Raw genomic sequence first — 16,268 nt, forward strand, 5'->3', positions numbered from 1 at the left:
CTCCCACTTCCAGGCACAAAGAGCCTGCCCACTCTTCTGATGAACCGCCTCCAGCGGGATTTCTTTCCTGAAAAGCCATTCTTGTCCTCCCCTCCTCCTCATGCCCGGCACATGCACCAGTGTGGCCGCCTTGCGGTTCCGGAGCCTGTTTTGCCGAACACGCCCTGCTCATTCTTGGATGAAGTGCCTTATCTTTGACTTCCCCCTAAAACCTATTGACCAACTGACTCATTCCCTCACTCAGAAGAGCTACTGTTCCATCATTTTGCTTTATCCTCCCAAGGACACCAGTTAAAGTAGTAATATGAGTAACAGTCCAGGGAGTCGCTTATCTCTTATATCGTGGCACCTATAGTTTACTTGTTGAATTTCCACAGGTGTGTGTGCAGCTTTGCATTCTAAAATTCTTCACAGAACACATCGTTTTTCTTGTTTAAGTAGTTGAACAGGCTAACTAACCTTCTAGAATATTCAGGTTCCAGGATTTTCATGGTCAAGCTAAGGAGGAGGAAGGATTGATTTCTAGACTCATAGGATGAGAACACTGCAATGGATCTTTGCACTTAGTGGGTCTACTTTATATGCACTAAAATCAAGGCTCAGAGAAGTTAAAACACTTCTCAGGGTCACACAGCCAGTGGAAAAGCTGGGATGCAGGCTCAGCCAACTTAGCTCGAGAGCCTGGGCTCATAACCATACATTTTACTTGATAAAAAAAGTATAGGGGCCTTGAAATCTGTAAAGCACTGTCAAAAGAGAAGGTATGTATCACAGAGTTATCATTAATAAGTAATAATAAGGGAAAAGATGCCACTTACAGGCACTGTAAGGAGGCTGCCTCACCGAATGCTCAAAGTAAATGAATCCGTAGTTAGCCAAACTCCTGGAATCCTGACAGTCCTGGGAGCTTCGGAGAAGAGGAAGCAAACGCTGACTGGTGGAGAGGAACAGCACAGGCTGGTCCCCGGGCCCCGGGTAAGAGTGAGAGCATCAGGGCTGTGCTTCTCGGCTTTCAAGGGTCTTGTTAAAACTGCAGATTCGGAGTCAGTACGTGGAGTGGGCCCTGAGGATCTGCATTTCTTTCTTTTTTTTTCTTTTAAAGATTTTATTTATTTGACAGAGATAGACAGCCAGCGAGAGAGGGAACACAAGCAGGGGGAGTGGGAGAGGAAGAAGCAGGCTCCCAGCGCGAGGAGCCCAATGTGGGGTTCGATCCCAGAACGCCGGGATCACTCCCTGAGCCGAAGGCAGACGCTTAACGACTGAGCCCCCCCAGGCGCCCCAGGTTCTGCATTTCTAATAAGCTCCCGGGAGACGCTGATGTTGTTCCTCCATGGACCTCTCCTTGTGTAGCAAGGAGTTAGGGATTTGGTTTCAGAAGCAAAAATGCCAAACAATAGGCGTAAATACCTGTCTCTCTTGAGCCTCAGTGTACCTGTCTGCAAATGAAGGAGAGGGCCAGGATGATCTCCACAACTGCTGAGGTCCCTTTAAGCTGGAAGGTTCTATGACTCAGAGCATTGCTGAGGACCAGCCTACCTGGAGTACCGGAGGTGGGTTTCCCAAGTTCTTTCATCAACAGGATCTGTGCATCTCAGTGCCCCTGGCTGGGGAAGGGCGGGCCTCTAATTTCCACGATCACGCGCCAGGCCCTTGCTCTTTCCTCTGGCATGTTCTTAAGCCACGTGTTCCCAATTTTTCCATCCCTTTGGTGCCACTTGAGCCTTTCCTTCCCCTTACAGCTTCTGGCTTCCTCTGCTCTCTCGCAGTTGACCTATTCCTCACCCTGGTTCGTTCATCATCCTCCCGCCCTTCACAGCCTTGTATATGAGAACGGATTATAATTACAGTACACTTCTTCTTCTGTCCTCTTCCTTCTCTTCTTCCTCCGTCCCTCCCTTCCTTCCTCCCTCCCTCCCTTCCTTCCTTCCGGCAAAGCATGTCAATCTTGCTCTGTGCCATCCCTCTGGTGATTTAACAGACTCTAAAGAATGTGACATTTGTGTGGTGAGAGAGATAGAGTCATTTCCCCTCATCTGCAATGAAGTGATACCTTTGCTTTCAGGGAGGGTTCATTAATTCTCTAGAAGAGATTTCAAATCTGTACATATGTACATTTACGTAAGTCAAACCTTCAACTTACTGAGACTTATTATATTAAAAGAGACACTCAGAGGCTTCAGGATGGGAAGTACAGAAGTCACCAAAATACCTGTGTGTATTTAGGAATTCAGACTTGGGGGCTCAGGGCAATGGGGACAAGAAAGTGGGATCTCAGCAAGTGAAACAGTGTCCCTTGGCTCAGTTTCTCTTCCCGTAAAAAGGAGGAAAATACCACTGGCCACCCACAAAGCTATCTGGAGGATGGTGAAGGCAGTTCTATAAAGAGCATCCCAGAGGAGGGGAGCCGCTGGGTGCTTTTCCTCTGTCGTTAAAATTCTCCATTTCAGCCATCACAGGAAATTGTCCTAACCTCACAAACAAGCGAATGCATTTACATCCAAAACCGGCCTCGGGTCCAACACATGGTACATTCCCACAAGTTCGTGTTTCTACAGGAAGAAGAAATAATATAGGCTTCAAAGAACATCCTGGATGAAAAACACCCAGCCTCCCAAATCCTTCGGAAAAACAAAAATCTCCGACTCCTTCCTTCCCTCAGAACTAGAGCCTTCAAAATCTTGTGGTATTTCCCCAAATACCACAATTTTGAATTGTGACATCTGGTTCCCAGCTCTCCCAGGCTGGATTTTTTTTTTAAAGAGACAATCAGGAATTTTGACATTCTAAGTTGCACCTTGCGTTGGTGTAGGAGAATAACTGCCTACCCTTCCCTGGCATCCGTACACACTACATGATTCTAGCATTTTCCCTCAAACAAGGAATCTACTTTTTGTTTTAGTCCCCAGATGCCATTTTCTTCATAGGCCTTGTCTCTTCCAGAATGTATTTCAGATATGGTGGGACACCCTACTCCCCCCTCCCCTTAACTCATTCATGAGCATCACAGGACATCGGCAAGAGCCCCAAAGGACAGAAGGCCCCTATATCTGCAGGCAGTTTCAAGAGGGGCATTAGATTGTCTGGACGTTCCCTGACGTTCTACTCTCTCCACGCAACTGGGCCCAGGATTTGAGAAGCAGGCCCTGCAGCCAAGACGTACTGGACACAGCTCTTTATTTCTACGCCCTGGATGTGATGGAGGAGTCAGCCAACAGGATGGGAAAGCTGGATGATGTCCACAGTCTGGGGGAGAGAAAATAACTTAGGGGAAATGGCAAGTGCTACTTGCTCCAGTAAGACCAGAAATCTCTCGCTCGGGGCCTGGCTCCCCAGTGCAGCGAGATGGTGGGCAGTGGTTAAAAGCACAGGGGTGTGATGGCCGATGGGCCTGCGTTTCCAGTTCTGGCCAAATGACCTTTGGCCAACCACTTTCCTTTCTGAGCACTGGCTTTCCTGTGAATACAATAGGGACAATAGTATCTAAACACCATGGAGTGGATGTTGGGAGTGTCAAGGAGGTCATACGGCATGGAGCTGAGCATGTTACCTGGCACAAGAGAAACACTCAATGAAAAATAGCTGTTCCTATTATCATACCTTTTATTATGGACAAACAAGAGAGAATATTCTATTGCCACGGGCATGGGGAAATGCTTAAAGTCCCAAAGCTGATGAAGTGGCATCATCGCTAGTACGTAACGAACGGGGCAGGAAGCAAACAGCAAGGGAGAGATAATGGAAAGGCGGAAGGAATCCCGCCCAGGCAGGTGTAGTTCAAGTCCAAACAGAGTTCCTGGGCCTGGCCGAATGTTCATGAAATGCTGAAATGTCCACTGCAGATAACGATTACAAAGAGGTTACACTGGGGTGATTTCGGAGACGAGCAGGGAGATGCAAACAGGATTTGGGGGAAAGGGGCAGAAAATATCGCCTTCTGGAAAGAAAACTGACAAAAGCCAATCAAATTAACCCCCAACGATCCTGCTCCTTCTCTTTCTGGACGTTCTACATTGCGGGTATCCAGGGTACAACACACAAAGTAACACCAAGTGTCAGGAAGATTTAACCACAGATCCATCACAGACAACAGACTCATCACGAGGCCAAAAATAAACGAAGCCATCACATTTTAAAGCAATTTCATGGTGAATATTACCAGTAGAAATAACCAACACAAAAAGAAACCAGTATTGACTTCAAAAAATTAAATCACCAGGAAAATCTATCTTAGTGGAAGTCATAGTTCTATAAGAAAATTCCTAATGGCAACTTTCATGATATAAAAAAAACCTGATTGAGAAAAAACTTAGTTACAAATTTTATGCAGAAAATAAATTACTCCAATTAAAATAATTTTAGTAAAATGAAAACAGAAATGGGAGAAAACTGGAAATAGTGTGGCTTTACAATAGAGAACATTGATTAAGGTCTTCAATTGGCTTAGACTATTCTCAGAAAGTATTTTCTTCCACAAAAATCCATCAGTGTTGTTAAAATTCCAATTAAAATGTTTCTACTCGTAAACACAGAATTAGGATGTCTCTAGGGGAAAAAACTCCAGCAAGTCAAGTTGGCGGATGAAAACATCCTGTTCCCATGAACTCTTCCCAGGAATTGCGCTATGTGGGACAGTGCACAACCCAGGCTGGGCGGCCAGTGTTTCCTCGGGATCAGGAAACTGCCCTGCTTCCTAAACATCTCATCTAGAGGATATCCAGTCCAAGGACTAATTTGGGAAATAATGAAAGATAAACTTTCATCTTAGAAATGGTGATTGGTTCTGAGTACTTCAAGAGAAGTTGTTGATGAGAATCTGACCAAAAGAGTAGGGGTTAGGGGATGAGAGAGAAGAAGAGGAAGAGGAGGAGGGAAGTGAAGGGAGGAGAAGGGGGAGCTAGAGAAATAGGGGAAGGAGCGGGGAGAGGAGGAGGGGGAGGAGGGGGAGGGAGGGGAGGAGGGGGAGGAGGAGGAGAGGAAGGAGAAGGGAGAGAGAGAGGAAGAGGAGAAGGAGAAGACAGAGGAGGAGGGGGAGAAGTAGGAGGGAGAGGAGGCTGGGAGGAGGAGGAGGAGGGGGAAGAGAAGAGGAAAGAGGAGGAGGGGGAAGAGGAAGAGAGAGAGGAAAGGAGAGAGAAGAGGAAAGAGAAAGAGGGAGACAGAGACAGAGGAAGACAGAGAGAGAAGGGAGACTCGCGTGCCCACCGTGTCCCACCTACTCTAACTCACCAAGAAAAGGTGCAGAGGGGGGCAATACTTCAGACACTGATCCCGCCACCGCACAGGTGAGTTTTTGAAGACTGCCCTGCTTCCTTTGATCTGATTCTACCCTCACTAAGCAACCACTTGATCTTTGATCAATTGATCATCTTTTTCTTTTACGGATCCTGCCTTTGGTGTCGTACCTAAGAACTCTGTGGTGTCAGGATCACTGTGACACAGGGAGAGAGTTTCCTAAGTGACCAGCCTCACTTTGGGAGCCTGACAAGCCGAGCTCACATTTCGGCTCCTCCTGGACTCCCTCTCTTGGGGTCCTCTGGACTGCTGAGGGCTGGGAGGAGACAATATGCATAACGAAAAGCAGAGATGCAGACCCACCACTTTTCCCCATTTCGATCCCTGGAAAGGTCTATCCCTACTTGAAATGCTTTGATCCTGTGATTTATAACTAATGCAGTGTCTCATCATTTCTTTCTAGCCCCAGATCAGTTGCTTAGTATCTTATCATCCCCAAGTGAATCAAAAAAACGGAGTTTCCCAAGTGTCGCGTTTCCAAGCAGGACTTCAGGGACCCCAGTGAGACCTCCCTGCACCCCCACTGCCATTCTTGGATGTCTTGTCATGACATGGCGGCAAAGTCATGAATCAGGAAAGGTCTTTCAGAAAAAAAGAAGGGTATGGCATTTCAAGAGTCTGTAACAGACTCAGACGCAGGGCCTCCTACTCCTAACCCCCCCCCCCCAAGAAATCTGAAGACAGGGAAGCTGGTCCCACCCTTGGGACAACTTCACTCCATTACTCAGATGGGTTTCAAGTGGCTACCATGGGCTCCTATAAGGAGAGATCTCCTACAGATAATTAAAATTAATAACTAATAATAAGAAGTTTCCAAAGCTAATCTTCATTTTTCCTCCTTCTGCTAGATAGCACAAAATAAATGTGCTAAGATTTCATTGAAACATAATCTTATTCTCCACAGCCAAGCAATACAGGGGAGGACTCCTAATAAAGAGTTAGACCAGCTCTGCCATTTATTCCTATCACATGGCAGGTGGCGAATTCCTTTATGATAGTCTATGTATGTGGAAGGTGAGGAGAGAACTGGGTGGGAAATAGAAGATTTTTTCTTTTTAAAAACACAAAAACAAAAACCCCAACCATTTACTGAGCTGATCCTGAGAAGAACCTTCTAGGATATGTGTCATTATTCTCATTTTAAAAACTAGCCTAATGTCATACAACTAGAGACGAGTGGGTCCCTCCTCCTCTTCGGCTCCATCTTCCTCCCCTCTCCCCTTCCTCTCCTTCTCTTTTTCAGTTTATTGTGCTATAACTTACAAACCTAACAGTTATCCTCTGGAAGTGTGCAATAACATGACCTTTAATAAATGTACTGGGCCGTGCCACCAGCACCCCAGTCCAGTCTTAGACCACTTTCACCATTCCAGCAAGTTCTCTCACGACCAAGTGCAGCGAACCTCACTCCTGCCCCCACCCCCGGCAATCACTCATCTGCTTTCTGTCTCTGAAGATTTGCCCTTTCTGGACGTTTCATACACATGGAATTACACAATAGGTAGCCTTATGATCTGGCTTCTTTCACTTAGTGTGTTTTTGCCGTTTAACCATGTTGTAGCATGTGTCAACATGGGGCTCCTTTTTATGACTTAATGGTATTCTCCCATGTGGATATACCATGAGTTGTTCATCAGTTTGCCCACTGATGGACAAGTGGGTCGTTTCCAGTTTGGGGGCATTAGGTACAGTGCACATCAGGGACGTAGGTTTTCATTTCTCTTGGATATATACCTAGAAACAGACTTGCTGGGTTATATGGTAATCTCTTCTTAACTTCTTGAGGAATTTTGAGGAGGTGTTTTCCAAAGTGGCTGCACCATTCTACAGCCCCACCAGTAAAGCATGAGGGTTCCAATTTCTCCATATCTTCACCGGCATTTGTTATTGTCAGTCTTGGATTAGAGCCATTCTAGTGGGTGTGAAGTGGTACGTTATTGTGGTTTTGATTTGCATTTCCCTCTTTTCACGTGTTCATTGGCCATTCATATATCTTCTTTGGAAAATGTCTGTTCAAATCCTTTACTCATTTTAATTGGGTTGTTTGTCTTATTATTGAGTTGTAAGAGATCTTAATATATTCTAGATACAAGTACAAGATACTTTTGTCAGGTATATGATGTGCAAATACTTCTTTTTTCCAGTCTGTGGCTTGTCTTTCTGGTTTCTTAATGGTATCTTTTGAAGCACAAAAGTTTTTAATTTGATGAACTCCAATTTATTATCTTTTTATTTCTACAGATCATGCTTTTGGTGCCTATGTAAGAACTCTAATTTTTTAAAAGATTTATTTATTTTAGAGAGAGAGCATGTGTGAGCATGAGTGGGGGGGAGAGGCAGAGGGAGAGAGAGAATCCTCATGCAGATTCTGTGTGGAGCATGGAGCCCAGTGGGGCTCAATTGCTGGACCCTGAGATAGTGACATGAACTAAATCAAGAGTTGGCCCCTTAACTCACCGAGCCACCCAGGCATCCCTATGTAAGAACTCTTTGCCTGACCCAAGGTCATTAAAATTTTCTCTTCGTTCCCTTCAGAAGTTTTAGAGTTTTAGCTCTTATACTGAGGTCTACGATCCATTTAGAATTAAATTGTATGTATGGTGTGAGGTAAGGATTCAAATTCATCTTTCTACATATGGACAGCCGATTTCTTTACTTGTTATGGGTTTCTTAAGCTTTTCTTTTTCTTTTTGAGTCATTCTTTTGGTAATTGTGGCTTGCTAAGAATTTTTCCATTCATCTAAGTTGTCTAATTTGTGGCATTAGGTTAAAATCCTTTTAATATCTGTAGGGTCAGTGGCAATACCTCTGCTTTCTTCCCTGATTTTGGTAATTTGTATCTTCTCTGTGTCTTTTTTGGGAAGGGGTGGAGAATAGTAGAGTTAAAGATTTGTCAATTTCATTAATCTTCTCAAACAACTAACTTTTGGTCTCACTCATTTTCTCTGTTGTTTTCTGTACTCTATTTCATCGATTTCCACTCTCATCTTTAATACTGCCTTATTACAGCTTGCCATGAGTTTAGTTTGCTCTTTTTCTAGTTTCTTAAGGTGAAAGTTTCAGTTACTGATTTCTTTTTTCCATACTTCACTCCAAAGCAAATTAGCCCCTCAGACAGGTAAGCTGCTGGTTTTCAGTCTGCCCTGTCCAGGTAGAAATTCCTCACCTTTGGAATTCAGATGGGGATTGGAGCAGCCCCAGGTGAGACTGTCATAGACACCCACTATTCTTACCCAAAGTCCAGGAGATTTTCATGGATAACTGCCCCTCAATACAGTTGAATTCTAGAGCCATGAAATTACTGCAACTATTTTGTTCAGTTTTCTTGCTGCCTCTTGGGGAAGGAATGTGCAGAGCAACTCATATCTGCCGTGCTGTCCTGTCTCTAAAGAGCTTCTACTCGCCCTCATCTGAAACAAGATTTGGTTTCATCCTTTACCCATCTAGTACTTTCACAGATTCTGTGTCTCTGGGGGCATGGGGCAGAGCTGGTTTTAAAAATACTTATGTTGAAAAATACTGTTCTTAGGTTATCAACTCAAAACCAAAAAAAAAAAAATACTTTAGTGAATCACTCAACTTCCTCAATATTAACAAGGATGGACAGAAACTCTGTACCTCTTAGAATCTGCATTTAGAATAGAGAATTCCAGTGGCATTCTTTATCAGCTCTAGTACCTAATCTTGCTGATTTCACGGATGCTCCTTGCACTCACTGAAAGCTGGGACAGAAAATAGGACTGCACCAGGAAAATGCTTCAAGGCCAGTGAAAGAGCTGGGCACTCTATGCACTACTTGATTAGAGGATTTTCAAGCTGTGTGCTAAGCTGACGTGCGTACAGACTATGCAGTTTCCATAGGCCCAGTTCTGTTCCTGAAGGAAACTGGGCCTGTCTCTTCCCCATCACAGGGCACCCTGGAAAGAATAAAGGCTGAGATCCAGGAGACCTGGGTTCAAGGCTTTGGCTCTGCCACTTTCTCCCATTTAACCTCTTTGGGGCTCTGTTTCCTTATTTGCAAAATGGATGTAATAATAAAGTCTTCTTCCCAAACTGGCTTGGGTATGATCAATTCAGTGATAGCGTGGATGGCCTTTACAAATGATTCACATGCTATAAATGTAAGGCTTCAAATTATGAATTAATACATAATTAATGTCTTGAAATTCCAAGATGCACTGGCTAAGAAAGAGACTGTCTCTCCCCTGCTAGTTCTTCCTTCCTCTGCTTCCCTGCCTCAGGACACAAGAACCCCAGTGTCAGCACCCCAGCAGACCACTGCCATACACTCCCATCATGAATTCCTTTACTGCTCCCCTCCCGCACGGCCAGGATGAAGGATAGAGGCAGATGCCCAGAGGACACAGCCATGCTTTGGTACCTGGGGATGGCAGCCCACAGCACATGCTGCTTCTCGAGACCCACACTCCTATCTCTTGATACCAGAAAGCCGGGGCCTTTAGGCTGAGCGAGGCTGGGAAGAGAAGCCCAGGGAGTAGAAGGAACAGCAGGAGGGAAGTGTCAGGTGGGTTATTATGCTAAGCTTTGCATTCACACAGAGTCACCACAGCCCCTCTGCCACTCTTGTCAAATTATCATCGCATCACTGCAAAGCTACACGTTTGCAAGTACAAACTGATAAGAGCAAGAGAGGCTCTCTTTTTAACTAAAAATAGAGCTTTAAAAGTTTGCCCCATGGGGGATTAGGATTTGTTTTAATATGTTTAAAATGGGTCGCTGTAAAAGTTTTACATTTCAACACAGGGTTCCAATATCTAAGGAAAACGAAAGCTATTCATCTCCATATATATCACAAATATATATCTTCGTTGCCTTAATAAAGAAGTTCTGGGTTCTAGGCCGGATAAACGAGATAGCAGGGGAAGACCTGACCTCCCCAGGTTTCTGGCATGGAAACCAGCAGTACGTATGATGATCATAAAGGGAACGGAGGGCAGTCACCTACAAATACTGGTCTTTCACGACAGAGCCTCCTGCTCAGCGGGGCTTGGGTTTCAAAAAAAGATCGGGACCCAGAGCGTGCTGATGGTGGTGCCTCCAGCACGCCAGCCCCTGGCCTTACCTCCAACCACCTCACATCCCACCTCCTACTCAGGCTGTCCTGCCGCCGAGGGAACAAGGACTTCCCGGACGCCTCCCCGGTTACACACCTCTGTCCAGCGCCCTGCCTGCCCCTCCTGCACGGGCACCTTGGCCCGTCCTCCCACACGGTGGCCAAGCCCCGGTGGGAAGGGACCCGAGGCTAAGGGCAGCCCTTTGGGGTTACCTATTTGTCTCTCCAGGTCGGCGGCTTCATCGGGCGTGGCTCGTGGAAGGACTCCCGGGTCACTGAAGCTGGTGCGAAGCAGGGTCCCCATCACAAAGAAGAAGAGGATGCCACCAACCACAGGGATGGCGGGGGTGATTTTCACTGCTAGATACGGGCAGCTGCCAACAGGTTGGAAAGGTGGGTGGGAGGGGGAGGGAGAGAAGAAAGGAAATATAATGTCAGTAATCAACAGCGAGTGGTCTATATTTTCCAAGAAGCCAAATGCCTCGTTGAAGGAGCAAAATTGATTTCCATTAAAAATTCATCTACTTTAAGCATTTACATTTGGGGAGGTCTGCAGTTCTCTCTTGTGGACCACTGAACCCTCCCTTCCCAGCTGTAACAACCCAGGCCCTCTGCTCCCACAGTGCTCCTCGGGCAAGATGCTGGCAGGCACGTGAGAATCGTCCTGCTCTGCCATCAGAGTAGGACGTGCAGAGCGTCGACCCTTTGCGGGGTCAATACAGCTCGTGCGTCTGTGTGACCTTCCCGCCCTTCCCGGGAACTGCATAATAGAAGACACCAACTTAGCTCCGTCTTCACCAGACCCAGTCTCTCCTTCCTGAGCCGAACACCTATGTGGCATAAAAAGGCTTGAGAACCGCAAATTCACCCTTCAAAGGCAAGAAACCATTTTTCAATCTTTTGGAGGTAATCTATCCAAAGAGGTTAATGAGCTATGAAAATGAACTTGCAAGCCAGGGTCTGAAGAAACTTAAAGGAATTTAGGCAGCTGGGGTATAACACACTCCTGCTTTCCAGAAGGCGTGTGAGCTACCAGTTGAAGAACATGGCCCAACTCAATTCTATGAAACCTCCTCACTGTCCTCCAGTCCTGGGAGCCGACAAGCAGCAGGGACTGGGATGAATCAGGGAGACTAACGTCTATGCCAGCCGGGCTCTAGGGCAGCTTCAAGCGCTGCACCCTGGCCCACTGTCATCGCCCCTCGATTCCATGCAGGTGGCGAGAGGCAGGGTGAGAACTAGCTCGATGCCTGGAGCTGAATGAGGGTGGGATCCGCGAGGACCATGGTCAGTCTGTTGTCACCACGTTCAGTCACATCATGGGCAACAAGGAACACAACACAGAATCATAGAATGTGAATATCTGGAATGGAAACCAGCCCCTCAATGGTCTACCCCATCGGGTGATACTCGTGCAGATACTTCAGACGAAACAAAGAGAGGGAGCTGGAGAGGAAAAGATCTGCTCAAGACAAGGAGGTGCACGGGGGGCTCCATCCTGGGAATGTTAGGGACCAGCACCCCACTCCCATAAAGTGAGGTCTCTGATAGGACAGCAAGGGGATCTTGGCAAGGGTCTAGGTGTTGAGGATCAGGGGGCCTGGTCCCTTTGGCTGAGGCCGGCATCAGGCGTGTGAGAACATCTGGTCTTCTAGAGGCATGCTGACTTGGACAGGTGTCTGTGGGTTACTCTGACCTGAAGACCAAAGGCCTCTCCCGAATTCCCTGTTCTAAAAGAACCCAGAGAATTTCCAACAATTTTAAGAGGGGGGAGGAGTGACCCCAACACGACTAGGCCTGTAGTCTCCAGGAGACTCACCCGATTTAGAGAGACAAAAATATGACATTTCTAACCTCTCTTTCATTTCTCCCACACTAACTGCCCGGCAGAAACAGAACGAAACAACCGTCACCGACATCATGCCACACTTCACTCGCTGGATTGTCAAGGGCTCATGGGGAATCGTGAAAAACTGTTCATTGTCATTCCTGCAGCAATATGACCCTACCCAAACTCCCAGACACTTAGAGCCTTTTTGAACATCCTCAGAGCGTCTTGTAGGAAAGCGAATTTGGCAGAGAGCCAGCAGACAAAGAACCCGCTGTGGAAAAAAGGAATACAAGACTGTCCAACCTAAAGACAGCCGCTTTGTGAAGTGTTCAGTTAAATTATGGAAAGGACTGTTTAATCCAACGGACTTTGCTCTGCATTAAAAAAATTGCTTTCCTCGAGTGTTTTCTGGCAAATACTAACATAATTAATACCCTTTAATGGGCTTCCCGTTTTCCTAAAAAATGTGAAAAGCCTCAAGTTGAATAAACAAACATTTAAGAGACGGGGGACACCATAATCTGGCAAATAGCACTTAGTGTCTAATCCTGAATTTGTAAAGGGAACATTTTCTTGCAATAAGATTTAGACAATTAGAAGAGTTTAAAAGATGGCCCTACTCAGGGATTCAATATAAAGCGACAATCGAAATCACATTTACTACTGAAGCAAACTCGGAATCCGAATGTTCATATGGGACTGAATCCCAGCTCATGGTGTGGTGTGGTGCAGTGGGCTCTGGGGATAGGTGCTCTCAGGCGTGCCTGTTATGCTAAGTGTGGCACGTTTGGACGGTGACCTGGAGCTTCTACGAAGAGCTGGTAATAAAGATCAATTGCTGTAAGTCTGTTGATTAAATCTCTGACTGAGATATCTACCTCAAGTTAAGAGCGAGGAGCTCAAACTCTAGAGGGCCATTAAGAGGTATCTGTGTCATAAAATATGACATTATCTTTGCTACACTTATTGTCATATAAAAAACAATCTCCACCATTGTATTAAGCCTTGAAAATGTTCTAGGGTACCAGTCAGAAATGAACATAGTCCCTATCGAAGGCATAAGATTGACCTTGGTACTTATATATCTCTATTTATATTCACCCTAAAATATTTACTTTTTTTTCTTTTCAAGCCTTTATTTGAATTCTAGTTAACATATGTGGTAAAACTGGTTTCAGATGTAGAATTTAATGATTCATCACTTACGTACAACACCCAGTGCTCATCACAAGTGCCCTCCTTAATGCCCATCCCCCATCTCGCCCATCCCCCATCCACCTCCCTCCATCAACCTGCAGTTTGTTCCCTATCACAAAGGGTCTCTTATGGTTTGCTTCCCTCTGTTTTTTTTCCCTCTTCCCCTATGTTCATCTGTTTTGTTTCTTAAATCCCACATATGAGTGAAATCGTATGGTGTTTGTCTTTCTCTGATGGACTTATTTCATTTAGCGTAATACCCTTGAGCTCCATCCACATCGTTGCAAATGGTAAGATTTCATTCTTTTTGATGGCTGAGTAATATTCTAGTGTGTGTGTGTGTGTGTGTGTGTGTGTGTGTGTACCACATCTTCTTTATCTATTCATCTGTTGATGGACACTTGGGCTCTTTCCATAATGTGGCTATTGTTGATAATGTTGCTGTAAACATCGGGGTGCATGTCCCCTTTGAATCAGTAGCCCTAAAATATTTTTTTAGTTTAAAAGAATCTACTCTGGGTGGACTCTGTGTGTGTGTGTGTGTGTGTGTGTGTGTGTGTGTGTATTTTATAAAATGGTTAGGGAAATGATTGTGTAGAAGATGATTTTCCAGAATTTAAATTTCAGGCCAAGGTTTCTCCTCTTTCTCCTTATTACTGAGTTTGGATAGGGAATGGTTGGAAGAGTCATCACGCAGGGCAGGCAGGGCACAGCTGGACAACATGACGGGACAGACCGGACAGTAGGATGTGATCCACCACAGGCGTCCGGAGCTGTAATTTATTCAGCTCCACTTGGCTTCTCCAAGGATGGAGGCCACTTCAGTGCTGTTGGAAACCCTGCAAAGGTGATTTAGCAGGTCTCGGGTTACGGAGTATTTGTCTTTTCCTTTTAGGTCTGAAACGTCACATGGTTGACCTCAAAGTCGGCCTGCTCCAAGTCCCAAAGGGGGCCCCCCCAGAGCAAGATGCAGCTAATGTGTGCGCCACGCCCCACACCGTTCCGCGCCGTCCCAGCGCTCCGCACGCACAGCTGCTATCTTTAAGGGCCACTCGCTTCTCCATGCTGACAGCTCCGGAGGCCTCCCCTCACCTCCCCCTGCCTCTCCTCATCTCCCACCAAGGATGTCCACCACCCCGGTTTGCTAATATGTGACATTCAAAATGAGAGAGCAAAGCCTTTACTTGAGTGTTCTGTCCCCTGGCACGTTCTCATGCCACAGACAACACGCTGTTGGGGGCTTAGGCTACTTGTACCTGAGGGTAGATTCGTTCAGACCCTGTCCGGGAGAGGACGAACTTGGCTGACAAGTGAAGGCCTACGGCCTGTCAGGGCTTCTGCCAACTGTGTAACCGGCTGTCTGCCACAGAGACACCCTGCGTGAGTCTGAAATACAACTTTCTCTGCTCTTCCTTTTAAACCTACCCCTGCTCCTGCGTAAAAACCCAGGCGGGTCCCCTGACTTTTCCAGTCATGAGAAGAAGGGGACAGGAAGTCCTTTGGTCACTTTAAGCAGCAAACAGTGTCGTTTAAGTAATTAGGTGTGTAGCAATCCCAGGTAATGGTGGAAACTTCTAACTTGGTTTTGAGTTAGGCCTCCTCCCCAGCTGGCCAGGTGCAGTTTCTAGCCCCTGGCAGCTGGACAAGAGAGAACGAGGGGACAGGGGGTGGGACGGGGGGCATGAAGGGGGACTGGGAAGTGCTGGCTTGAAGAGCTCTGTTCCAAAGTGGATTTGCGCTTTCGGGCCCCCCAGGTGTTTAAACCTGGCTCTCTGGAGTCTGTGAACTCCACAGAAGCTCCCAAGGGACTGCCCTGTGGGCACCGCATCGTCCCTCCCTCTTCCTAAATAGAGAGGAGGCAGCCTTCCTCCTGCCCGAGGCCCATCCTTCCACCTCACTTTGTCCCATTCCATCCTTGCAGGCCCCTCATGGAATAATTCCCAAGCACTGCATTCCTGGGCTTCTCCCACCCGGGGGCCAGCTCTCTGCCGGCCAGGCCCCTACTTCAATCTGCCCGAACCATGCTGCCAGCTCTGGGCCACACGCCTCAGCCCCAAAGTCTGCAATGACTCCCCTTTTCCTGCTAAGTGAAGTTCATGTTCCTTCTCAGGCGTCCATGACCTCTCAGACTTCCCAAACAGGCGCCTGCTCACCCAGCCCTTGTGTCTGGAATGCCCTCACACCCAACGTTCAAGATCCTATAAAGACTTTGTGAAAAGTTTTTCTTGGCTCACCCCCCAAGCAGAAGTGATGGCTTCTTCCTCTGAACCTCCATACTTTTCTGCTTGCTCCTGTCTGTGGTACTCGTGGCTGTTGGTGGACACGTCCCACGTACCTGACCCGACTGGAGGTCCTGGAGGGCGACACTTGGCCCTGCTCACTGTTGTGTCCTTCACAACACCTAGCACAATGCCTCACGCAGGGCAGGTGTTTGGAAACACTTGCCAAGTGACTAAATGAATGGGCCTCATTCAACTGAGTTTTATAATAACACGGAAAAGAGAAGGAAAGTCAGATCAGCCACACTGTCCACCTCAACAGTGTATCTTGTGTCTAGAACTCCTTTCTCTGTCTTCTGAGCCTGCCAGGGACAAGCTTAGGGGAGTTGCCGGTAACTTCCTCCACACAGGGGCTAAGGCTCTACAGTGCCCAGGAGGCTTCCCTGGCCAAGGGAAGGAGTAGATTGTCCGCAGTTCGCCGAGTCGGGTGTGCAATATGGACACATCCCGTGAGCATTAACTAGCCCTCCACGCCCTGAAGTCCCAGCAGATAAAGCTCCTCATGTTGGTACAACTTTGGACAATACTAAATGCTCTTGACCGTCTCCCTGTCCAACCAGCCTCTGTGTGACAAAGACCAATGTCTAGCTTCTCT

General features: G+C 46.7%; 1 protein-coding gene and 1 long non-coding RNA gene across 3 annotated transcripts in view; one reads left to right on the forward strand and one right to left on the reverse strand.

Annotated features, from left to right (window-relative positions):
• The window catches only part of ZDHHC14 (zinc finger DHHC-type palmitoyltransferase 14), a 262,897-nt gene that overhangs the window by 100,606 nt on the left and 146,023 nt on the right, over nt 1-16,268 (reverse strand). For both annotated transcript variants that reach the window (XM_057310924.1, XM_057310923.1), the window contains exon 2: nt 10,580-10,740. In XM_057310924.1, the coding sequence (XP_057166907.1) occupies nt 10,580-10,740 (161 nt within the window). The remainder of the gene's footprint in view (nt 1-10,579; nt 10,741-16,268) is intronic.
• Nucleotides 5,080-13,041, forward strand: LOC130543522 (uncharacterized). Its single transcript, XR_008958915.1, has 3 exons — nt 5,080-5,282; nt 10,596-11,845; nt 12,257-13,041. It is a non-coding gene; the product is annotated as an uncharacterized LOC130543522 (long non-coding RNA).

The sequence above is a fragment of the Ursus arctos genome, unplaced genomic scaffold, assembly GCF_023065955.2.
Source record: "Ursus arctos isolate Adak ecotype North America unplaced genomic scaffold, UrsArc2.0 scaffold_13, whole genome shotgun sequence".
NCBI lineage: Eukaryota > Metazoa > Chordata > Mammalia > Carnivora > Ursidae > Ursus > Ursus arctos.